Source organism: Andrographis paniculata, unplaced genomic scaffold, assembly GCF_009805555.1.
Source record: "Andrographis paniculata isolate CXL003 unplaced genomic scaffold, ASM980555v1 Contig54END, whole genome shotgun sequence".
Taxonomy (NCBI): Eukaryota; Viridiplantae; Streptophyta; class Magnoliopsida; order Lamiales; family Acanthaceae; genus Andrographis; species Andrographis paniculata.
In genome coordinates, this window is record NW_026137589.1 from 1,380,039 (window position 1) to 1,406,919 (window position 26,881).

The window sequence follows — 26,881 nt, forward strand, 5'->3', positions numbered from 1 at the left end:
AATCGGTCATGTCAAATCATAAAATCCGTAGACTTCTGATCTACCATATATGTTTCAACTGCATTAATCTTTGTGCAATCTAATCTGGAAGACAATGAAGACAATTTTTTTTAATATATATTTATGTCCATCAATGAATTTTGTAATCAACAAAAATTCATTATTTGTCTCACTTGATGTCTCAATATGATATCTATTTATGCGAATATCATTAAAACTCATCAAATTTATTTAGGATTTACTAGAATATAATGCATTTTGGATACAAGTTTTACTCATTCGGGGAGAAATATTATCGTTCTTCCAGAGCCCTAAATTAATTTCGCACAACTACTTATAGTATTCACCTCAATTTTTTTTTAACTTCATATTGGTGAAATATTTCTTATATTTCAGAACGGTGTGCGTTGATGCACTATCAATGAGACATAAATTATCTTCCATATTATTCATTATAACATGCTCAACACTCATATTTCTTTTTCAGAAATTTCACAATATGCACATTCAAGATGCTTAATATACACCATCAAGGGTTTTAAAATAAGAACCTTCAGAGTTCTTAATATACACCTTCAAGGTATTCAATATACATCATCGGGGATTTTCAAAATATAACATTCATGGTTATCAAAATATGTACCTTCTGGGTACATAAAAAATCACACATATCATTGTGTGTTTATAAAATTATCATCATCACTCGCATTATTTTCAGATAAATTCATTTATTAAATATTGACATCTTCGAGTGCCGTTTTCTCTATAATAGCTGGTGGAAAAATTGCAAATTTATGTTAGTAATAATTGTATTGAAAAAATTAATTGAATAAATAGCTCAAAATTTTGGTGGAGTTTCGGTAGCACTTTAATATTTTCTTATTGTATCAGAGCAGAACTTCGGGATATTTTTTTTCTTCGGACAAATTTCATAACGTGTTTGAGTAACTAAAAAAATCATAAAAAAATACGCTATCTTTACATTAGCACTTCCTCTGCAAAGTCTCGTACTAATAACGTGTTATAAATATATAACAAAATATATATATAATAATACAACATAATATATAAGTATACAAAATATAATATATGATTATATATACATAACCGAAAGTGTGTTTATATGTTTTGAGAGAGAAAGCATAAGAGAGAGAGTGAGAGAGATAGAGAGGGGATAGAGAAATTAAAATTTAAAATGTGTGTTTCATTCCACAAATTCCACCATTTATTTGGTATAAGTATGAATATTTATAGTCATTTCATAACAATATTAGTCATCACGATGACTTGATAATCCAATTAAATGCACGTATGCTATATGAATGAATCATAACAACTATTACATATTATTACTTTTCAGTAAAAGCATAAATATTTTTACACAACTAACTCCTAAAATGTTAAAATACTAATATTTTTTAATTTACGTGTCAAAAGCTAATATCCGCTTTAAAAAAATTATAATGATTATCCTTAAAATTTTCTCAATCTTCTCTAAATTTAATGTGTCAAAGCATTTGAAATTCACTTCAACTTAAATTGTAAATATAATCTTTATTATTATTATTATTATTATTATTATTATTATTATTGTTATTGTTTTTCATACACAAAGAATAAAAAGATAGCGAAAAGAGAAAGGAAAGGAAAGAGAATGCGAGAGAAATAGGGATACAACGACAGTGAGAAAGAGAAGAAGGTGCGAGGAACAAAGAGAAAAAAAACAAAAAGAAAAAAAAAAGAAAGAAAAGAAGAAAATGGGAGAGAAAAACATAAAAAAGATAATTAAAAAAAAAGAAAAAAAAAAAAAAAGAAAACAATTTGATTGCATACTCATTTCCATAAGGCCACATTCAATCCTCTCTTAATTTTTTGCATTGGATATTAAAATTATTGTGTAGAGTTTTTATTATTATTATTATTATTATTATTTGATTAAAAGAACCTGAATAAAATTAGTGAGACCAGTTAAATTCATGTCACTACAAATGCTCTTATAAATAAACGGAAGAAATATATTTTCATTGAAAATCGTAAATACATCGTAGTAGAAATGTTGAAAAAAATATGCTAACTAAACACATTTTCATGTAAAATGCTTGTGAATGCTACTTTATTAAAATAAACTTACGGAAGGATTAAAATACAATGTTAAAATCGTAAGCTATTTAAAGCAAACTTATATACAACAGTTCATAAATAAATATATATTTTCGTACCAAGGTAAAAATTTTATACATAAATTATGTGGAATCAAAGTGGAACATGAACTCGAAGCTAAGGCTGTGATATCATATTAAATAATTTGAATGACCGTTTTATTTAAAAGTTAAACAATCCTTCGAATAATCTAATATTATCAAGATTAATTAGTTCCCTTGATATATTTGGTTTAGTGATTATGTATATCTTAACTGATTTTTTTTTTAATATCATTTGATAAAAATTAAATTTCTACTATTCAAATTACCACAACATGTTCATGTGGTAAAAATAGTGTTAAAAAACATAAAAAAATACAAGTAACAAAAATAAAAAGTACATACTAATTTTTATTTTTATTTTTCCCTAGAAACTAAAATCAACTTATTATGTTGACAAATATTTTAATCTAATTCTCATTTATAAATATATATATATATAGATATAGTACTTTTGTCTAAAATAGATGATTCATTTATTTATAGAAAATAATTATTTAGGTAGTGTAAATTTATAAGTTATTAATAGTAAATTATAATATTATTTTATTATTTTTTATATAAATAGTGTTGTTAGTATTTTAAAAATATAAATTAATATATATTATTAAAAAAATTAAAATATATGTTTAAATATTTTTAGTATTGTATTTCAATTAAATATATTTTCTCTGTTCAAAAACAAAAATTTCATTTTGCTATATTCTTTCGTCTCAAAACAATAATCGCATTTCTATTTTTGGTAACTAACTCTCCAAATTTTTTTACAAAATTATCTCATTTTTTCACAATAATTCAATAAAGTATGAGCATTTTGGTTCTTAGAAACACTTTTATATCCACTCTCAATATAATACTATTATTATTTAATTATCGTGTTCATCTCAAATATCCATATTATTTTGAGATGAATGAAGTATAATATACAAATATTATCTTATACATAATAAAAATTTTATATAATAGAAATGTATATATCTATAAAAAATTCAGAAATTTTAATTATTTTATAAAAATAAAAATTTAAATGAGTTAAGACAAACTAAAAAACTAATCAACTGTCTAAAGTATAAATAGTTTTAGATAATATTATAGTTTAAATTAAATATAATTATATAGTAAAATATTTATAAAGTTATAAATATAAATACAAAAAAATAATACTTTCTCAATTCCATCTATGACGTTCGGGTTACCATAGACAGTATAAGAATAATTTATTTTAAAATAAAAGAACGTAACTTAAGACGGACAAAAACGACAATGTAGACTGCGATGGATGGTGTATTATATTAATCGTATTATATTATTAATTTTTCTATATTATTAATAATTATTTTTTATAAATATTAATATTATTTTTATTTTGAAGATTTTGACCTAAATATCAACTATTCACATTTCACAACCGTCGTTGCACAACCCAATTTTCTCGCCGGCGTAAAAACCGGTATGGGTTCGGTTGAAACAGGCGAACCGGCGGTTCGAACCGATTGGGCGGCGTATCTGCCTGTGGTAGATAAAGCGATAAAATGGATGGTGGCTTCGTCTCTTGGAGGGAATAATCAATCAATAAAAACATGGGGACGGTGAAAGCGGTGGCCATCATCTCCGGCGGCATCGACAGCAAAGTCAAAGGCTTCATCCAGTTCACTCAGGATACAGCTACTGCCGGCAATTTTAGTACTACCCAGGTGACAGGAAGAATCAGCGGCCTGACTCCCGGCCTTCATGGATTTCATATCCATGCTTTCGGAGACACTACCAACGGCTGCAATTCCACTGGTTGGTTGCCTTGCTTCTACCTTTCCGCCCTCTTTTCTTTTTGTTCTTGTTGTTTTGTTTTCCCTTTATATCAATCAATAATCCCAATCAGATGTGTCTCTTTTCAATTGAATAGTTTATCAGATTCGCTGTGATTTCTTTGAATCCAATACTGTGGAAATTGCTCTTTGAATTGGAAGTTTTTCAACAACTGTAGCAACCATTGTTATCAATGGTCGCAATGTGGACACTCAGTTTATTGACTGTTGAAATAGTTCAGGAGAAAAAAATTGGAAAATTTTCTTCTGCCTCTATTCGGAGCATTTTGAACTTTGTAGGTAAATTCTGTCTTGCTAATTCCTTTGTCTTTGCATTCACCTAAACATCCTTTCTTCATTGAGTCCCATATCGGTTTGAAGATGTCTTTATGAAGGATGGTCTCCAAAATTGTGCGATTAATGGCTTAGAATAGGTCATTCTTGGCTTTGACATCTTTCAATTGTAAGGTTTCGACCTTAGCTTTTTGCGGGTTAGTCACTTTAGCTATGGTTTCCTACTGCAGTCTCTATAGCTTCCCACAACTTTTTGGACCTTAGAAAAAATGTTCCATTAACATACACCAATAATCATACCATCGAATTGCTGGATCGCAAGAATGGAAAAAGTGCCTATGGACATATTATAAGAGAAAACAAAAGTGAATTTAGAGTTTCGTTTCCTATCAAACACAGTGGGGACACAACTACTATGGGCACACTAAGATCCCATGCCACTGTTAAATTAAAGTGCAAACATAGAAGGAAGAATAACATAGAATGAAATAGCAATACCATTATAGTCAAATATTTTTCTCCATCTACAATGCACAGCAACTAAACCTATTTATTGTTGGATATCTCAACTAAATGACTTGTATCTCGCAATTTAAAAAGAACTCAGAATTGCACGACCCCAAGGATTTGGACAAATAATAACCCTCTGACCTGCTAAAGACGAATTTGCATTTGCTCTTTTGTGTTTTCAAAACCCATATTTTTCTATTTAATTTATTATCACCCTCACCTATTTCTATATAAAACATCACATTGAACAACTACTTTTACCTTAAATATATCATAACAAAAAATACAATGTATATAACATCCTTTATATTTAACAAATTTTGTTTTGTCCTATTAACATGGAGGCATGGAGCTAAGTGTCCATTGTGAATGTTCCTTAAGAGAGAAGCACAAAAAGTAGAAGTAAAGACACTAATAATCGAGTGTGATGTGTGTTTCTTGAAACAAAGCTTAATGAAAATGAGTTTTATATAATGATGAATTGTTATTTGGTTGGTAATATACACGCTTAAAAGCATTCAGTTGGTTGGGCTTTGCCTCAATTAAGCTGTCGTCTAACCTCAATCTAAACCTAAACTTAAACAACTGTTTCATTTGACCAAATATATAAAGTTGTGCCTGGTGAGTACATAGGTTTTTCCTCACTAATAATTTATTTCCCACATACTCTTTCAGGGTCTCATTTCAATCCATTGATGAAGGATCATGGATCTCCAGAGGATGTAGAGCGTCATGCAGGTGATCTAGGGAACATTTTGGCTGCCTCAGATGGTGAGTGCCTGATTTAATCACTTGCTTTCTCTGTAGAATAATTAGTATACCGAGCAAACTACTAGATTTGGTCAACTTCTGACATTGCAGGGGTTGCTGAAATATCAATCACTGACAGGCAGGTAATGTATATTTGGTAGGTTTTAACATACTTATTAAATGTATTTCTCTTTCAACAAATGATAACCATGAAAAGAATTGAGTTAACATTTGTTGTTGCTACAATATGTATCTTTTTTCTTTTCTTTTCTTTTTTTTTTTTTCACTTAGGTAGCAACAATTAATATGTGATGTTACTGGAAATTTAAAATACGGAAACAAGTTTAACTTTCGAGCATGATTATTGTTTCTGTTGCTGATATGTTTTAGTTGCACTCATCCCTGGCAGTCTTAGAACTTAACTGCAAGAAGACAGTGAAACCTTCTAACCTACATAGTATAGTGCCGAAAAAGATTGTCACTATGCATTAAAGGTTTTCTACCCAATTTCATCATCGCAGTTTCTTCAGGCCATGAGCTGTGTTGTTTATGTGGACTTTCAATTATCAAACGAATGCATGCTGTTTCTAATGCAAATTTGGTGTTTGTGATTGAAATGTTACTTGAATTGCATCACATAATCATTCACTAGCCTTATCCAGTTACTGCTGGGAAGCTAATGTCCCGAGCTATATTATCTAGATATTGTTGTGTTTTGTCACCTTACAATCTGTCGAAATTTTGTTTATCTCAGATACCTATTGTAATTAATACTGGGAATGTACTAATGTAAGAGGATATTATAGATTAAAGATCAGTTCTGCAATACTTGAATTATTTCATTTTCACAGATCCCAATGATTGGCCAGCATTCCATCGTGGGAAGAGCTGTTGTTGTGCATGCTGATCCTGATGACCTGGGAAAAGGTATCGTGCACTCAATATAATGATTCCAGCAGCAGAAAAACTCTGTTTGGTATACGAGTGAATGAGCCGCAATGTTTGGGTGTTGTACAGGAGGACATGAACTAAGCAAGACAACTGGCAATGCAGGTGCAAGAGTTGGATGCGGTAACCTTTAATTTGCATTTAGATTTTAGATACTGAGCATGTTTACCTGAGCTAATTTAATAATCTCCATGTTGTAGATTTACAACATGAATATTATTCAGGGTGTGTTTGTATGTCTTTGGAGTGTTTTTGTTGTTTGCCATGTTTGAAGTAGAAATTTTTCGAAATAGAAATAGGTGTTGGGAGTGATGTTTAAAATAGAAAATTAGTTGGATATGGTATTTTTGAATGGAAATTGAGTTCTGGATGAGAAAAGGGAATTGGAAAGTGATTAGTTTTTAAGAGAAAAGTTGTTTACTTAAAACATGATTGAAAACACCGACAGACACACCTTTTGAAGCATAAAATGATGAACAACAGCGAGGATTTTTTTTATTATTTTTCAGAGAAATTTCTTTTAGGGTTCTATAGTCAATTGATGGGTTCTTTGTTTTATCATGTTGTGGCTCTGAATGTCGTCTACTATAGCAGTATCTAAAGTTCAACTGTTACCCCATTTTAGCGAATAATGTGGCAGGATTAAAGAAAGAGATAAGTAATATAACAACGGCAGACGGATGGTTTGATTTTCTCACACTCTTCGTGGAACCTATAATAAGAAGATTTTGTGGACAATGTCTTGAAAATCACTTATGCTTTTTTGTTCATTGTTTGAGATTCAGATTGATTATTTTAGCTGACTATGGTTCATACAAGGTTTTAGCAACACTTGAATTGAATGGTTTCGACCACTTTGAAATGGATTGGCAGTCGTCCACTTCCATTTGCATCGATCACAAATGGAAGTGATGAATTTTATGATCTGACGTTGCTGTGGTCCTGTTTCGTGTGCAGGTATCATTGGCCTTCAGTCATCTGTTTAGATATGAACTCGGAGCAAATAACAAGTACTGTGTAAGTCGACGACGATAGTAAGCCTTTTGACCTCAAGTCATTTACTTGTTATTTGGTTTTAGTTATTGAACTTCCCATGTGATGAATCAAGGCTATACAAGAGTTGTAAAAAAATGCCCAATTAGTAACCAACCATATAAATAATTTTTGTGCATATTGTATAATTTTAATGCCAAGTGATTAAGCAAATCCTACAAAAGGTTATCCCTTTACTTTACACTTTTGATTTTGGATCTACAATCAACAAATTGGAACCATTGGATTAAGCAAATTTCTATTATGTTCCTGTTTGTTCTGGCTACTTTTATTTTATTGCTGTAACTATTTGGTGACTGGACCATATAATTAACTGCAGTGTGTATGTATGTATATCTAGTTTCTTAATTTCCTGCACTTGTTTCATAGTATTATTTTACTAGAAATGATATATATTTAAATAACTTGAATAAATGGGTGTTCAATCTTATATATAGCTGGTTCAAAAGCATTAGGTATGCTATAGATTTATATCTAATTTGTCAGCGCCATAATTGTATATGGCTGGGCAGATAACATGTCCTTAAAAAACTTAAATAAATTATCGATCAATTATTTATTTATTTAAAAAAATTATTTAACATATGTTACATTTTTTATTTATATAAAATTAATTTAGATCTTTATTTAGAATCGAACATCAATTTTGGACAAAGAGGGTGTTTCATTCAATGTGTTTTGTGTATTTTTATTAAAAACACAGGGTGTTATATAATTTGTCCGTCTACATATATTTATTATGCATTCTTTTATATTGTCTACATAATTTCTATATTTCAGATAAAATATATATTTTCAAATAATTTCACAAAACAAACACACAATATCCCACGTACCGTATCTGCTACACTGTAGACACAGACACAGAATAATTAAGAATGTATTAATGAAAATAATTATCCTATAATATAAATAATTATAAATTAAGATTAAAATAACTAATTAGTTTAATTAAAATAAAAAAAATAAATTAAAAAATTTAAAATGAGATTAAATTGTGTAATCATTCTCCAAAAACGAAAGTGACAATATGGTCCGTCCGGAGGGAATATTATTTAAATTAAGATTCAATTTAAATCCAGCAAATGCCTTTGTAGTCAAGAAATGTAGAGGTACATTAAGATTCAATTTAAATCCAGCAAATCCCTTTGTAGTCAAGAAATGTAGAGGTACTTGTAAAAAAGAAAAAATTATAATGAATTAATGGTAAATGAAATCATCTACTAGACTACTATTTAAATTTAATTTGGGGGGTGGGGGTGGGGGTGGGTGTGTTCTTGAGGTTGATTGATTATACTAATTACCAACTAACAGCAACAGGCAGGCAACCTGGATTGGTGGGGTGGGGTGGGGCGGGACAAGCCATTGCTGCCCATCAGCCATGGCTGTTAAAGCTTGGAGACACCACCTTCGCTCATTTCGACTGCAATTAAAAAATAAACGTAACGTCTCATCATCCATATATATAATTGAATCAAGCAACAAAAACAGTATAATAAGCATATAGAGATATAGATATATATAATTATGGGTTTAGAGTACAGCAGAAATTAATAAATAAACATAAGAAATCGAAAAATCAGATCAGATGGAAGACTAATGAATGGAAATGAATTAAGTAACTATATGTATATATATGTAAAGCAAATTAATGAATGAATGGATGAAATAAATATAAATATAAATATAAATACCTGGGGAAGAGAAAAACCAGAGAATTGCTGCACAGAGGATGAGTAGAAGGGGAATGGCGTGCAGCGCAATAACAGATGAAGACGATGATGATCCATTAATATTCGTTGATTTCTTATTCCTCATCTGGTTGTTGTAGATGGGAATTACCATGTCGATGTCGTGGTGCACCCTGCCCCCTCCATTCATACCCATACCCATACCCATAGATCTGTCGTCGATACACAAATTAATACTAATCAATTTGTGCAACGGAAATGAATTAATCAATTGGCAATAGCAAATGAAGAAGGAAGAAGAAGAAGAAGAAAAGAAGACGAAGAAGAAGAAAAAGACGACGAAGAAGAAGAGGGGAAGCGAGAGAGAGAGAGAGAGAGAGAGAGGGAACGAGGCGGGCGCGGACGCGGTGCCGCTGCAGCTGTCCTCGTTCACTTCTTTCCTGGTCAACGTTCCCAGCTCTTTATTATTATTATCATTATTAATTATTAAAGTACATTATATTCTAAGAATTTGTTTGCATAAAAATTGATTTTGTTGGCCCAAATTCGATCCAAATCATACAGCAACAATATCTCAACACAAAAAATATGCACATGAGTAATAAAGACAGCTTTTACAATCAGACTATAAATTCGATCAATTCATTTTTTCGATCAATTCGTTTGGATCTTCATTGGTTTGATCAATTTAGGTCATTTCTTTGATTGGACTCAAGACAAATTGGGCCGCGTCTGTCCATCATTGTTCGTCCTCTAATCAAACAATCTGCAAACAACATCAACCAAAATCCAAAAACAAATACAATTTAATTTTAACAATCTCTCCTTTTTTGGTTGATGTTTACCAACCTTAGTAGGGGATATCTTCTCAGCATTACACACGATACGCACACATTCAAACCACTGTAAACTCCCCATAACCAAGAATAAATGCATCAAACAACATGCAATCCACCACCCCTTTAGGAGACATCAAACAAAAAGCCTTCAACGACAAAATAGGGGTTGACGGTGTTCCAGAATGTAAAAGACTTCCCATTAATCCATGCACATCAGCTTAATTATCCATCACAATCAGCAACAATAACTAATGCGCACAAGCAAGCAACTCATCAAATCCATCAATCCAATATCAAATCATATCAAGATGAAAATAAATGATTTACTCCTTCAATCGCAGCTTTACTCTTTCCATTTGCTCTCCACCGTGGGAGACAATCAAGCCAAAACGGATTGAATATGCATTTGACTTTAACTAGAGCTAGAATGAAGTAAATGCTTTCCCATCTCCTTTACTAGATTATTTTCTATTGATCCGGACAATCTCTGGACATAGTTGTCCTCAAATACTAACAACAACCAAAAGATATAAATGACGGCAACTTCTTCTCTCCCTTTAGGAAACAACAATCCAAAAAGGAATGTCAATCCATCGAGATATTGAATTACTCTTCATCCATCACCGGCACCTCATCTGCCTCATTGATTTCGCCAACACCTAGAACATCTCTTCCAAACAATTTTAATGGACTAACACACTTCTCAAAACACCTGACCCAAACGGATTATCTCCTCAAAAATAGAGTGAACAAGCTCAAACCTTCATAATATGATTAATTTTAAATATTAGAGATATGAATTAAAGCATGTAATTAATCATATTGGGATAATGACCATTTTAATACCAAATATACTCATTTGATTAGGATGATGACCATTTTTTTTGCACAGATACACTTTCGTGCTCGATCACTCTTCCAAGACAACAACCATTACCGCAAGAAGCACATATCAAGATTTTGTCATAACTTTTCACGTTGATTCGAATTTAAAGCTTTGATTTGAATGTCTTCCAGTTGCTTTGCTTTCTGCACATGATCAAGACTGCATACTCTATTTTCTAAACCTTCAATAACATTGTTCAGTTTGATTTCGGATATGCAACAGTGAGCGTCTCCAAGGATATGCTTTGGTGAATGCTTCTTGTTGGCTTTGGTAAGAATTTTTATTAATGGAAGGTTGCTGCTCCCACGGGGTTGTTTATGGGATGTCCAAACGCAATCTGACTCCCCTTTATTTACATCAATCAAATCTAATTCCTCTGTGCCCTGTTTCAGTTTAGATTCGTCATCATTTGAATTTTGACTTACCTCACACAATTCATTGTGGTAGTTCACATTAACAGACTTCATTCCAATGGTCTGTGGGGAGAGAGCAACTAGACATGTTTCTTGATTCACCTTAGGTCTTCACACTAGTCTCGCCATAATTTTGTTCTTCAAATGTTTTGATGGCCAAAATACTTTTCTGCTCAGTCATAAATCTTGTCTGATTCGATCACAGTGCAACTCTTGGTGTCCAAATTATTTACAGTACCTACTGTTTGATAGTTGTCTGCTCGACCACTAGACATTCCTTCGATTTCCAGAATGTTTCGAAATAGCAATCAGTTTACCACATTCCTTGTTACCAGTTGATTCAAAGAGCAATCCACCATTGACAAATATTGTTTGAGAAGTTCCAGCCCCACCCGTGTAGCCAATTCCACTATGATCACCATATGACTTCCCAACATTCAAAACTTCATCAAGTTTTTGTTTCATTTTCATCAATCAATTGATTTCACTCAGTAGGTCTTCATTTTCGTTTTCCAACTTGCTAATTTTCTCCAGATGTTCATTCGAGACTTGAAGAATTTTTTTCTTTTCATTTTTGGTAGAACGTTCATCATTCATTTCAGCTAATTTTTCATTCACTTCCATTAATACCTCGATCTTCTTATCCAGCCTCATAACACAGGCCTTCAGTTTGTCATTTTGCACAACCAAGACTTTATGCTCAGCAACCAGCACATTATACGCCTCAACCAGTTCTTCATAGCTTATTTCAGTAAATTCAACATCGTCCTTTGCCTCTCTCTTCTCATCATCCTCTACAGTAAAAGCAACCAATTTACCCACCATATTTTCTTGTTTCTCTTAGACAGTTCCTTGTTCCTCGATTTCATCGTCACTCAATGTAACTCACATTTCTTTCTTATCTTTTCTCTTGGTAGTTGGACACTCAGCCCTGACATGCCCATACCCATTGCATCCATAACATCTGATGTCATTCGGTATGCCTGATTTCTTGGACACTTTAACCATCTTAGACCCATCACCCTTCTGAACACTAGCCTTAGTGGGGGCACCAAAATTTTGAACATTCTGCACAAGGCGTATGTCATTTGTTCCGACTGCATTCAGACTTCTTGTCTGATAACTCTGTTGTTTCAACTGTCTGACTTTTTTATCCTGGATTATACAAGCCATTTGTTTTGTGATGAGAGCAAGTTCTCCATCACTGTCTTCAGCAACAGCAGTTTCAAATGTAATAGCAACTTGGTGTTGAGCTTTAGATGCCAAAAAGTTTATCTCATAAGTCTTCAAAATTCCTATTAGCCCATTCAGTGAGATAGTGCCCGTTTTATCCAACTCCTCTAGAGATGTGACTTTCACAGTGAATTTCTCATATAATGTTCGCATCCATTTGTCCATCAGCTTCTTGTCATTATATTTCAGACCCAGCAGATGTGCTTGACTTACCAAAGACTTGAAACATTTTGTATATTCAAGAATGGATTCGTCTTCCCTCAAGAACAATCGATCGAACTCTCTTTCAAACGTCTGAAGTTTAGATTTCTTAACCGTCTTGTCACCTTCGAAGGTTTCAGTTAAGGCATCCTATGCCTCTTTAGCGGTAGTGCAGGTAGACATAATCTCGAATAGCGAAAGACCCACTCCACCAATGATGGCATTGATCGCTTTTGAGTTAGTATTGCACCGAGCTCTTTCTTCAGAAGTGAATTCGATCCTAGGCTTCTCCACAACTATAATTTCCATCTTATGATCTCATTTCTCTGTCGGATTAACCATAATGGTCTTCGGAGAGGAGTCCAGCCATGAACAACCAAATCCCAAGCTTCTTCGTTGATTGATATAATGAAATACATCATTTTCATTTTCCAATATTAAAAGTTGTCTTATCTAGAAATAGAGGTCTTATTAAGAATGTTGTTCCTTCCTTCGCTGCCATGATCATGGATCACTCTTCGGTAATATTTGTGAAGAGGGAGCTCTGATACCAATTGTTGGCCCCAAATTCTCTCCAAACCATACAACAACAATGTCTCAACACCTAAAACACGCACAAGAGCAACAAAGATAACTTCCACGATCAGATTGTAAATTCGGACTAGTTGTTTGTTGAACGATCGAACTGCGGATGTAAATACTAGTAAGACAAGAACATAAAGTACAAAATAATTGTTAACCCAGTTCAATAATTAACGACCTATATCTGAGGGGTTCCAACCCAGGCGAGTTTCACTATCAAAGTAGTCAAAACATGAGGTTCCATGAATACAATTTGAGTCACAACTCTCAAGAAATTACCACCCTATTTCTTGAAGATATCCCACCGCTAATCTATCATCCTCATCCCAACCAACTCAATGAACTAGTGTCTCTTCCTTTTTCTTTTTACCCTAGAGCCTACAAACTATCTCATTCTTCCTTAAAGAAATTACATTCAGATTTTTCTATGCTACCCAAATTTATTTTACTCCACTCTATATTCTATAATAAAGCTCTATCTCCATACATGATAATATTCACTCTAACAAACTCAACAAGAATGAAATCTTTTCCTCCATTGTCTCTTCTTACATCCACAAAATTTGTTACAACAAATTTCTGTTATTCCCACACATAGATTGGGGGGACTAACGACTTTTCTCGATCAATTCGTTTGGGTCTTCATTGGATTTTTCAATTTGGGTAATTTCCTTATTTGATTGGACTCAAGACAAATTGCGCTGCATCTGTCCATCACTATTTATTCGTTAATTGGACAATCTGCAAACAACATCAAAAAAAAAAAAAAATACAATCTACTTTTAACAGATATATTATTCTCAATATATAAAAATTATAGTAGTAATATATTTTTTTCTATTTTAACTTAAAAAATATATATATATTTTACAATTTTCATTTGTTTTATTTAAAAGTAGTTTTTATTATAATAAAATTAACAATACATTAATATCCAAATATTATTTTAATTTTATATAAATTACAAATATATTATTATATATACAATTAATTTATTATAGTTTATTTTTTTGTCAATTTAAAAGTCTCGGATATCATTTCTATTTATTTACTATGGTCAAGATCATCCCAAATCAGAAAAATACCCTCCCATGCACAAATAAGCTATAATAATTGGTGTTTGACTGTGTTTCTGTAATTATAACTTTTAAATAAAAAATTAATTATTATAAGTAATTATTTATATAGAATTTAGATCTTAAAAAATAATGGATTAAAAAAAAAAAAAAAAAGTAATATTAGTTGTAGTAGTTGTTTGATTAATAAATGCCAAAAAATACGTTGCTTAAAATGAATAAAGAAGTGCTGCTTTTCTTTGAAGAAATTATTTTAATAGGTAACATGTTAACTTCAAAATTTGAGCAAAAAAGAAGAGCAATTGTTGGCATAGGTATGAGAGGTCATTTTTTACTATGCCTAACACAAGAGCTTAAATTATACTAGCTCCGTTCCATGCCGTGATTCAAATCTATGTTCACTTTTTTTTGGGATTGTCATTGAAAAATATTATTATTATTTTTTTAAATAAAAAATTATTACATTTTTGTACTTTTTTTTACTATAAAAGGAAAACGTAGTCATTATTATTCATTTTTATTAAAACTCGTGTCCGGTCAAATGAACATACATTTGCATGATGAAAGAAGTATTAACAGAGTTATTAAAAAAAAAAAAAAAAACAGAAAAGCAAATCGAACAATGGCTTAAAATTTAACTCTGACCCATTATAGTTTTCTATGCAATAAATGTGTTGCATAAGAAGAAGTTTATATCTATTTTGTTCATAGTTTTTGGATAAATTTGGCTTAGCATATTAGAGCTAATCAATATCGTGCCGATTAGTCCTAATTCATTGGATTACTACTTAATTCAAGTGCTGAAATTAACATTAAGGTTAAAATTGTAAATTTATTATTTCTTTTATAGTAAAAAATACAAATCGCATGTGATTTGAAAATTTTGGTCGTTCTAAGTCTAAAATTCACAACAATGTAATTGTTATTATTTTCTTTATATTTTTCCTTTATATACGTAAGATCATTTTAATTAAATATGTAAAAAATTAAATTAGTAAAATTAAATAAATAAGAATATGCTTTTCATAATATAATCATTGGTTTTTTATAATGTCAATATATGCTAAACTAAAAATGTATTATTTTGAATGTAATAATATGCTAATTTTTTCATATACTTATTGTGTGCTAAAATATACTCATTATAGTGTAAGTGTTTTTTATTTGCATATAAATATGTGTCAAACTACAAATGAATTACCTAAAAAATCAATCAATTTTTAATTTTAATTTTATTATTAAATATAAACTAATATATGAATTACCTAAAAATAAATAACACAAAAATATCTGTAAACACAAAATTATATGAAATTATTTATACACCGTATAAAATAAAAATAAAATAAAATAGTATAAGTAAATTATACGTTACAACACATCATCTTTAGATTAGGTGGCGCCCCAATATTTTGGAACTCCGATTATTAAAATATGGGGAAACAAAAAACAACTCTGTTGAGTGGCTAAGGAAAAAAAAAATTACTGAATTAACCTGAAACTCGCTCAAAAAATAATTGAAATGAGAGTAAAGAGATGTCTTTTATAAACATTCAAATGAGAGTGAAGAGATGTTTTTTATAAACATTCAAATGAGAGTTGTCATCAAATTTGTCATTAATGGCGACATTAATTGGTCGTAATCGACGTCTTTAATATTTAGTAACTTACGATCATAAATGTCAGAATTAATTTTATTCATAATAAATTCAATTATATTTAATAAAATTTTATTATTTAATTGTAATATATAAGATATTAAAGATAGAAGTATATTGATCGTAGTAGTAGTAGTAGTAATAATAATAATAATAATAATAATAATAATAATAATATTGACTAATATATTAATTGATAGTAATTAATTTTTAATGTATTAATTATAAATAGTTAGAATAAATATTTTTATTAAAAAATTAAAAAAAAAAAGAGAAAATATGATATGTGTTAATTACGAATATAATTATAATTAATTTGTATATTTAAAAATAAATTATTTTTTTAAAAAATAGTTATAAATTAAAAAAAGTTAAAAAATTTAAAAATGATTAATTATAAATATAATTAACATTAATTATATATTTTGATTAGAATTAAGAAAATATTAAATTAGTTTTAAATTTATTAAAAATTTCTAAATCTTAGAAATAATAGTAATTCATTTTTAATATCATTAATTACTATTATAATTTTCATTAATGGTGTTTTTAAATGAAGATTAAAAATATGAAATCAATTTTAAAAATATTTAAAATACAAAAAATAAGAAAAAAAAATTGAAACAGGATATAATAACAATAAGATATAAATAATAATAATAATAATTATTATATTATTATGGTAATTAATTATGAATATTTAATTTAATAGTATAAATTTATTTTTTATTAAAAAATCAATAATGAGAAAAAAATGGTATGAGTTTAATTTTTTTATATATAAATAAATAGATAAAAAAAAATTAAAATATAGGAGTACTTCGAATAATTATAAAATAAAATCAATTATTTAATTTTAAAATGAAAAAGTATTATATATATATATATTATAGTATATTATCAAATTATTTATATATTGATTGTGATAATTATAAATCCCGGGTGTGTTTGTTTGGGGGTTTGGATTTTGAGTTGTGATTTGAATAGTAAAAATTTTGAATTTGAATAGTTGTATGATGTGATATAAATAGGTGTTGATGTGATGTTTTTAATGTAAAATTGAGTTTTAATTATATACTGAAATAATTGTTTTTAAGAAAAATTTATTATATCGATTGTAAATCAATACAAGTAGTTAGATAATAAAATATATATTAATTGTTATAATTTAAATACAATTAACATACAAAAAATCGTAATAAAAAAATATTTAATCTAAATAATATTTTACATAAATTTTTTCAAATTTAATTGTTGATATGAATGGTCCGATATAGCATACTAAATTTATATTGTATATCATATATTGTATTAAAAATTTTGGTATCTTATTTTATAGTATCGATAATTTGTTATACCGAACTATACCTACGACATCGAATAGTATAATTTGTCATACTGAAATACCAAAACTAGAAATTATTTTATAATTTTTGAAAAATATTAGAAAAATTAATAACTTTTTTAGTATCAAATATACCGAATTACCGCATATAATATTGAAAATGCTATAAAAGAATATATGGTTACCATGCGTATTGGCAAAGTTCGTATAATATTATACCATATTGAATTTAAAGTATACAATAATTTTAATATTTTTTATACTATATGTGCATTATTTCATCAATTTAATATTTTTCACTCCTAGTTATTGATAGTAATAGATGAGTTTTGTTCTCGATTGAGTTTTTTAATGGATTTTATATTTTGTGTGATTAAAGTTTTTTTTTATTTATTTTTTGTTTTTTTACGAATAAAATATTGTTATTTTTTTTGTAATTTTTTAGAATATTTAATTTTTTTTTCAAATGCCAGTAAAATAAACGCATATCGGGAATATGTTTTAATTTGGATCCTTCTAATGGAATTTTCCTTTTTTCTTTTTGGAAGTAGAAAATGAAAGTAAGAATTTAAATTTAGAACCTAAAAAAAAATGAAAACATGAGTAGTGTGGTAATGTACACCAAGGATAGAATACTTGAAAAAAAATATCAAAACAATAAGAATGTTGAAAATAAATCATTATCCTATAGAAGTAAAAATAAAAAATAGGAAGATGTTATATTAGTAATAAATAATAACTATACAAGTAGGCAGGTAAGTTTTGTAAGTATAAATATATATGTAGGGTGTGTTCGTTTGTAGGATTTAAACAAAATCCTACTATTCATCCAAAAATTTCCTCCCAAAAACATCAAATCAAACCCCTATTTTTCATTTTTTATATTATATTAAAAATCAATTTTACATTGAAAACATCACATCAACACCTATTTATATCACATCATACAACTATTCAAATTCAAAATTTTTACTATTCAAATCCCAACTCAAAATCCAAACCCCCAAACAAACACACCCGTAGTGTATGTATGTAATGTGACGTATGTATGTGATATTATGTATATGGTGACATAAATATAACTATGTATGTATGGTTATATATATGTAATAAAAATACGTATGTGTTAATAATAAATGAGTGTGCAGAAAGAGAGGGGAGGACCAGAGGAGTGCGCAGAGAGAAAGAATGAGGAGAATTATGTGTCCCCTATCATTCCAAACAGTACTACATGTTAATAGGAATAATCAATCAATTAAAAACATCTATACTTTAACTAGCATACACCCCATGGGATTATCTATCCCAAAAACAAACCTTATATTCCTATTTCCACACACATAGTATATATATATATACATACGCACACACTGTGGTATGGAACAGCGGGATAGGATTTCGTCCCGGACTGACGATCCCGTCTATGCATACACACATTATCTATACAATACATGCGCAGTGACCGTGTGTGTTAAAAGAAGAATAAATTTATGTCTATAAATTGCTATGATTGTAATGGAATATGCCATTATCGTAAATAATATTCTAATAAAATAAATACTAGTCAAACAATTGAAGGTGTATTTCATGTGACTGAGTTTTGGGAGGATTTTCCTGTTTTGTTAGGACATTTTCAATGCAGCTGTATTTTTTATGCTGCGGCTGCGTAAATGGAGTTTTGTTACTCCAATCAAACATCATTTCTAACACCATTTATGGTGTTTATTACATTGCAACACCATTTTTGGAGATACACGGTAGCAACGCTATTTTTGGTGTTAGTGTATTTTTTTTACTTTTAAATTTTTTTAATCTTTTATATTAATTCTTTGATTTATTTTTTATTTTTTAATTTTTTTCCAAAAAATAATATTAATTGTAGATATAAAAAGTGGTTTAAAATAATGTATAAAATGAAATATTTGAAGAATATTTCTTTTGGGGTAAAAAAAATAGAGTTATGAATTTGAATAAAAATACTATAGCAATGGTATTTTTGGAGTTAAAACTACCTAAAAAGCGTTTGGATTTGATATGGCCTCACTGTGCATATCCTATCAGATAAATCTTGCAACCTACTGTTAGAAAATAAACATATAATCAAATATGTTAGCGGATGTGGAATTTAAACAAACCTCCAGCCATTGCTAAAAATTAAAGTTATTCTCAATATTCTCTTCTTCAAGCAAACGGTAAATTGGAACTGTGGAAAAATGGTGTTGCCAAACTCTGGAATCCTTGTGAGGATGTTGCCAAACTTTGGAACCCTGTGAAGATGTTGCCAGCTCCTGGAACCCTAGGATGATGTTGTCAAACTCTGGCTCTCAAATAGCGATGGTGTATTCTGATTTTTTGAGAGTAGGTTTAGTAAACCGTATGTGAGAGTATTTATAATAAAAAAAAGAAACCGTCCATCACGATTTTTCTGCCACTTCTCACGTATATTTTGAATGTGATAGACTTAATGGGAGAAAAATGGGCCACAATTTTAGGTTAGTTTAATTATATAAGATAATTAAAAAATAATCAAAATTCAAATATGATTAATTAATTAATTAAACTAACATTCTCCCACTTGGCTCATTCAAACTATCACAACATAATGAGAAACTTTACATACGATCATGGTGGTAGGTCTTCTATAAACGAATATTACCTTCCATGTATCACGATATGTCAAGCATCTCAAACTAAATTCACAACTTAATGAATAAATCATATATTTATTCCGGGTTAAACATAAGCGAGTTTTCTCAATAATAAACAAATATGTGCACGATAAAGCGAGAAAACATCAAACTGAATAAGAGTCTCAAATAACAATGCGTGCAAATAAACTACATTGTAGAATCAAGTCTCATACTTGCTACGTGATCCCTGAAACTCTTTAGTGGCATGCCTTTAGTCAAGGGATCAACAAGCATCAACTCTGTACTAACGTGTTCAATGACCACTTTATTTTCCTTGACTCGTTCTCTTAAGGCTAAATATTTGATGTCGGTGTGTTTACTTCGACTCCCACTCTTATTGTTTTTAGCCATAAATACCGTAGCAGAGTTGTCACAGTACAACTTAATCGGTCTGGAAATAGAGTCAACGACTCTAAGCCTGGACATGAAACTCTTCAACCATACACCATGCGAGCTAGCCTTGAAACATGAAACAAACTCAGCCTCCATAGTGGAAGTAGCAGTGATAGACTGCTTCGCACTTCTCCAAGAGATAGCTCCACAAGCTAACATGAACACATAATCCGATGTGGATTTCCGAGTGTCAATGCAGCCAGCGTAGTCCGAATCGGAGTAGCCAATCACTTCCAAAACATCAGTTTGTCTATACATGAGCATGAAATCCTTCTTACCTTGAAGGTACCTCATATAACATCCCTTTATCATTTAGTTGCAAGCAAAATATCATCTACGTACAACATAATGAAGCAAATATGACTCCCACTAACCTTTTGGTATATACAGTGATCCATGACGTTTTCTTCAAAACCGAATGAAGAGATAATAACATCATGAAATTTCAAATACCATTGGAGAGGCTTGCTTCAATCCATATATGGATTTATTAAGCTTACAGACTAAATTTTCTCACATTCCTCCATCAATGATTTCTCATCCTCTTGAACACACATGATCATCAATTCATTGATAGACCATTTATCTTTATGTGTATTGTAGGATAATGTCTCGCATCTGCATTATGTGCTCGCACACACCCCTCACACCCGTGAATCTCATGGTGGAGAACTGAATGATTGGCATAATCAATGTCCATCCAACCTAAATGAAGGAGGATCATTTCCTTCCAGATTTCGTAATTATCACCAGTCAATTCGGGGACATCACACTTAATGTCAGAGAAATTTATGGGATTAAATGCTCCAAAATTAAATATACATGCTCATCAATAAACAAGACAAGTGAATTACATGTTCTACCAATGTAAACATATTAAAACATGAATTTAGAGACATAAAACTTGCCTGTGGGCTAAAGTTTTACTCAATTAGATTCAAACAAAAACTTAACAATAAAATTATCAAATTGTGTTCCTTTTCTTAACTCCTGTGGGTAGATTAAGAAATACAATTCGATATTTTACCCTAATTACTCATATGAATATAACAAGACTCCTGTAGGTAGATCTCATCACATTGTACATGATAATTACAATCGATGTCTATTAATGTGATTTCAAATAAATCATGAATAAAGAATTAATCGAGGATGCTGTGACTATTCCCCAATTAAATAAAATTTAATAAATCACAAACATCATGAATATGCAATCTGAAGTACACATCTCAATAAGCTATTGAGTGCTCTGTATGTGAATTTATAAAATAAATTAGCAATCTTATTACAAGTTATCGAGCAACATCAACAATTGTCTTTGGACAAATTATTGACTCGCCAATGATAAATTTGTTTTGACAATCGAAAGTTGACGATAAGTAGTGTGTCAAACAATACTCCAAATTTGGACAAATCTATGTTCACACACAAATAACCAAATTATCATCACCATATTCATTGTCACTAAATATGCATGTAACTACTTAATCGTTGACTTGCCTTTGGGTCAATCAGAAGCCTTATAAATTACATACACAACTGTCTAACATATAAAATAAACAAATTTACACAGCATAGGCTGCTGTGGCAGCATAACTGTTTCAACCAATTCATAAAAATATTATATTATTTATTGCGAAATAAATTCACCTTAAAATAAACTGATATGTAGATCAGATTTGATAGAAGCTATAACAATAGCAATTAATATTTGGACTCATTAAAATAATCAAGTAGTCCAGAAAGTACCAAATGCAGCGAAATTATATAGAAAATATGCCACCAAAAAAGACTATAATTTAATACACCAAATAATTATAATCGAATTTGAATAAATGGATATTGCAGAGAACAAATACTATTGTATTTCAAATTTATATTAATCATAAAACGGAATATAATGAATCTAATTTTAATAAAATCAGCAACCATGAATGAATAAATAAACATGTCTTCATGGATAAATATAGATTACAATTGCACATATATGATATGCATACAGTTATACTTGACAATTAAGTGTCCCGATGAAATAATCAAACCCATTTTGATTCCAAATATTGGAGATGTATAATCGTAATTGTACATGCAAACAATTTTCTAAAGATGCGAAAATAATATATGATTTCATACTGATTCCAATTAAATAAAATTGCACATATTTATATATTATTAACAAACTCAATCAATAAATAAACAAATATGCACAAACATAATCAAACACGTCCTCTCAATTTGTACAACAGAGTATGATTACACGCGGACATGCATGCAGGTCCGTTCTTGACCTTTATTAGACCCGGGGCAAAATTAGAATATTGGGTCCTTAAATATATTTCTTATATAATAATAATAATAATAATAATAATAATAATAATAATAATAATAATAATAATAATAACAACAACAATAATAATAATAATAATAATAATAATATATTTTTTTAATATAAATGTATTAATAAAATATTTTTTATATATTAAAAGATCAAAATATAAATATAAAATTAATGTGACATATTTAGTATAACATAAAAAATTAAAAAAATATATTTGATTTAATATTTTTTTAAAAAATATTTTTATAAACAATCAAAAGTCTTTAAAAGAAAATTTTCAAACAAAAATATTTATTAAGGGTTTGTCTCTTTTGATTGGTTTAGGGAAAATTTTGGTTTGAATTTGATATTAAGATAATGTTTGATGAAATGTTTGTGAGAGAGAAAGCATAATCCTAATAGTAAAAATTAGAAAATTTAGATTAAATAAACAAACTCAACGTTTATATAATACACAAATTTTTAAAACTACTACTAAAAAATATAATAAAATATATAAATTTAAACATATAAATATAAAAATAAAAATAATAAGAACACAAAAATATTACTTATCATATCTTTTTAATTTTATATAATTCACAAACAATATAAAATCGTACCATTAAATAAACATACTAAAACATACAAATAAATAATTTAATAATTAATGTAAAATCATTTATTTAAAAAATAATTATAAAATAAATTTTTTATTTAAATTTTATTTTATACATTCCAAAAAAAAATAATAATAATAATAAATATTATTGGGTCCCCTTATGGGCCCCTAAAGACAATGGCCCTGGACAAGGGCCCCTATGGCCCTGGCCCAGGGCCGGGCCTGTATGCATGCATATATATGGATAAGAATGACATTTGACATTCTTTTCATTCACAAAATTAACAATGAAATAAATAAATATACATAATTACATATTGCATGCAGACACAACATAATATTTAAATTTTGTGACTGTTTGTTGAATAAATCCATAATATATAAAGCTAAAATGCTTTATTGTTGTTTTATGCTGGCAATCATTAATTGATTTCTTTGCAATCAATTAATTCAAGCAAACACCATAATCGATGCAATTAATTATATATATATGCGTTAACGTTAATTAATTGATATTTTAACAATTAATTAATCCAATTTCAAATACCCAAAAAAGCGAGGCGAGCAATTTCATTAGCAATTGAAACAAAAGTCAATCAAATTAATTGATTGGAAAGGATTCAATGCCTCACAACCACTTGAGTTATGTCTAGCATAATAATTAATTCAAACGCGACACTATAGTCGGCGCAAACATCCAAGGGATTTAATAAAATATCTCAATAATTCAACACGGAAAAGCTTCCTCAACATAATTAATTGCGCATACAAGTTGACACAGATATGAAGTGTACATAAGACATTATAAAAGAATTTGAACACTCCATCGAAACACAACACAGGAAAAATTCAGAAATTTAATATTTTGTATAAATTAATTTCAAAATAAAATTTAAAATTTTCTTCAAAGACAGAATGAAATTTTCTCAAATCGCAGGATCGGATTTTGATCAAGAAAATATCGCAAAGCAATTGTTGAAAATAGAAAACCAAAATATTTTCAAATAAGAATTTAAAGCGAATCTTAATCAAGAATTTGATGAGAAGAAAATTCTAAGCAAGGCAGAGGCAAAAATTGCTCTCATACCAAATGTTAGAAAATAAACATATAATCAAATATGTTAGCGGAAGCGGAATTTAAACAAACCTACAGCCATTGCTAAAAATTAAAGTTATTCTCGATATTCTCTTCTTCAAGCAAACGGTAGATTGGAACCGTGCGAAGATGATGTTGCCAAACTCTGGAATGTTGCCAAACTTTGGAACCCTGTGAAGATGTTGCCAGATCCAACCCTAAGATGATGTTGCCAAACCCTGGCTCTCAAATAGCGATGATGTATTCTGATTTTCTGAGAGTAGGTTTAGTAATCCGTATGTGAGAGTATTTATAATAAAAAAGAGAAACTGTCCATCACGATTTTTCTGCCACTTCTCACGTATATTTTGAATGTAATAGACTTAATGGGAGAAAAGTGGGCCACAATTTTAGGTTAGTTTAATTATATAAGATAATTAAAAAGTAATCAAAATTCAAATATGATTAATTAATTAATTAAACTAACACCTACGTGATAGATTCTGAAAAAGGTGAGAGCAACGTCTACATGTTTTATGTGTTTATTATTTACTTTAATTTAAAATGCAAATTCAATAAAATACAACCAATTTTCTATTTCTTAAAATTATTTTTTATTTATATAAAAAAAGTTATTATATTATATTTTTACATCAACACAATCTTTACCTATCAAATTAATACGAATCAAAAACCCCAAAACTCAAATCAAACCTAAAAAAATCTAAATAACACAAAAATTCAAATCATTTTCAAATTCAAATAAATCCAAATTTAAATTCAATTTCTTCAAACTTCCTCGAAAGAAAGCACTCTTAATATGTGTTTGGTATAGAAAATTGATAACAGAGAAATGAATATATTTCTATTTATTTTGTTTGAGTCAAATGGAAGTTGAGAAATAAAAAATTTCCATTTATCAAATTTCATTTCTCTCTCGTATCCAGAGAAACGGAGAGAAATGAATGTTGCAATATTATTTTTTAATTTTTTTATTTTTTTTTAATATTTAATTTTTATAATTTTTTAAAATTATATTATTTCAATTTTACAAAAATCATATTCAATTTATTATTCAAGTATTTAATTTTTACGATTTTTTAAAAAAATTGTACTAAAATATAATTTTACAAAAATCGTATATAATTTATAATTTTTTAAAAATAATCATCAACAATATTTTTCATGAATTCTCACTCGTTAAAACTCTCTTTTGTCTGATTAATCATTTTTCTTGTTCGATCCATTGAGATAATTGCATTTTTTTTTTACATTTCTTAAATTCTCTATTTTACCAAATAAGATAATTAGTTTTTATTCTCTACTCAATTTATTTTCTAGTCTGATTTCTATGCAATTTCATTATCTTTACGTAACGTTTGCTTAATATAATGAACATGTATGTAGTAGTCTAACTTAGAGGATATTTTCATGTAATTTGATTTTTTTTTTTAATTTTTTTTTTTTTTTGTAATTTTACTAGATGATATTTGATTGTTGCATAATTGATTTTTTTTTATTTTTTGTTGTTTAATACATATTTTTTTTCAAAATTGAAAAAATATATATAAAAATCAATCTAGATATTGTATGTGTTGAAATTGTGTTGCATGCATCTGACTAATATTGGGAGTAGAAAAAAATTATTTTGTAACATATATGATTGAGCTATTATAGTATTACAGTTTTTTTTTTTTTTTAATCTTAAATAAAAAAATATTTTTTTAATAGCAATATTGACCTCTATTTTTGAAAAATAAGTGCTGGAAAGAAAAAAATATTCTATTTTTTTTTTCTAAAATAGTGCATGAAAAAATATATACTATATTTTTTGTGAAAAAAAAATAATACTTAATAATTTCTTTGTGATATGATATGTTGGAACTTTTCCTTTTTACATGTGAGATATAAAGAGTTTGTTCTTTTAATAATTTTTTTTTTCAACAAAATTTCTAATATATAATATATATATATATTTTTAACATTTTACATAAAAAATCAACATCTAATATAAAATATTATTTTGTATTACCTATACAATTCTCTATATTTTATAAAAAAAAAAAAAGAAATTCAAATCAAAATACTAAACAAACAAACTCAGAATAATTATTATTTTTTTTTAGAAAGTGTTGTAGGTATGTTTTTTGTGAAATTTAGTTGATAAATATTCTTCTATGTGAAAAAACATGTATTGTTGCAGATTTGTTACTTGACGAGCTCAAGTTATTTGAGATCTTTGTGAGTCTTTAGGATATTTTGGGTGTGTTTGTTTGGGGGATTGGATTGGATTTATACTATT

General features: G+C 28.7%; 2 protein-coding genes across 2 annotated transcripts; one reads left to right on the plus strand and one right to left on the minus strand.

Moving 5' to 3' along the window:
• The first annotated feature begins 3,736 nt into the window (after positions 1-3,736).
• LOC127255915 (superoxide dismutase [Cu-Zn] 2) lies at positions 3,737-7,770 on the plus strand. Its single transcript, XM_051281690.1, has 6 exons — positions 3,737-3,986; positions 5,483-5,578; positions 5,669-5,700; positions 6,409-6,484; positions 6,575-6,628; positions 7,463-7,770. Exons 1-6 carry the CDS (start codon positions 3,782-3,784, stop codon positions 7,489-7,491), a joined length of 492 nt encoding a protein of 163 aa, XP_051137647.1. The 5' UTR covers positions 3,737-3,781; the 3' UTR covers positions 7,492-7,770.
• Positions 7,771-8,581: 811 nt separating this feature from the next.
• LOC127255917 (uncharacterized) lies at positions 8,582-9,674 on the minus strand. The gene is made up of 2 exons (XM_051281691.1): positions 9,253-9,674; positions 8,582-8,981 (listed from the first exon to the last, which is right to left on the minus strand). Exons 1-2 carry the CDS (start codon positions 9,455-9,457, stop codon positions 8,947-8,949), a joined length of 240 nt encoding a protein of 79 aa, XP_051137648.1. The 5' UTR covers positions 9,458-9,674; the 3' UTR covers positions 8,582-8,946.
• Between the last annotated feature and the right edge of the window lie 17,207 nt (positions 9,675-26,881).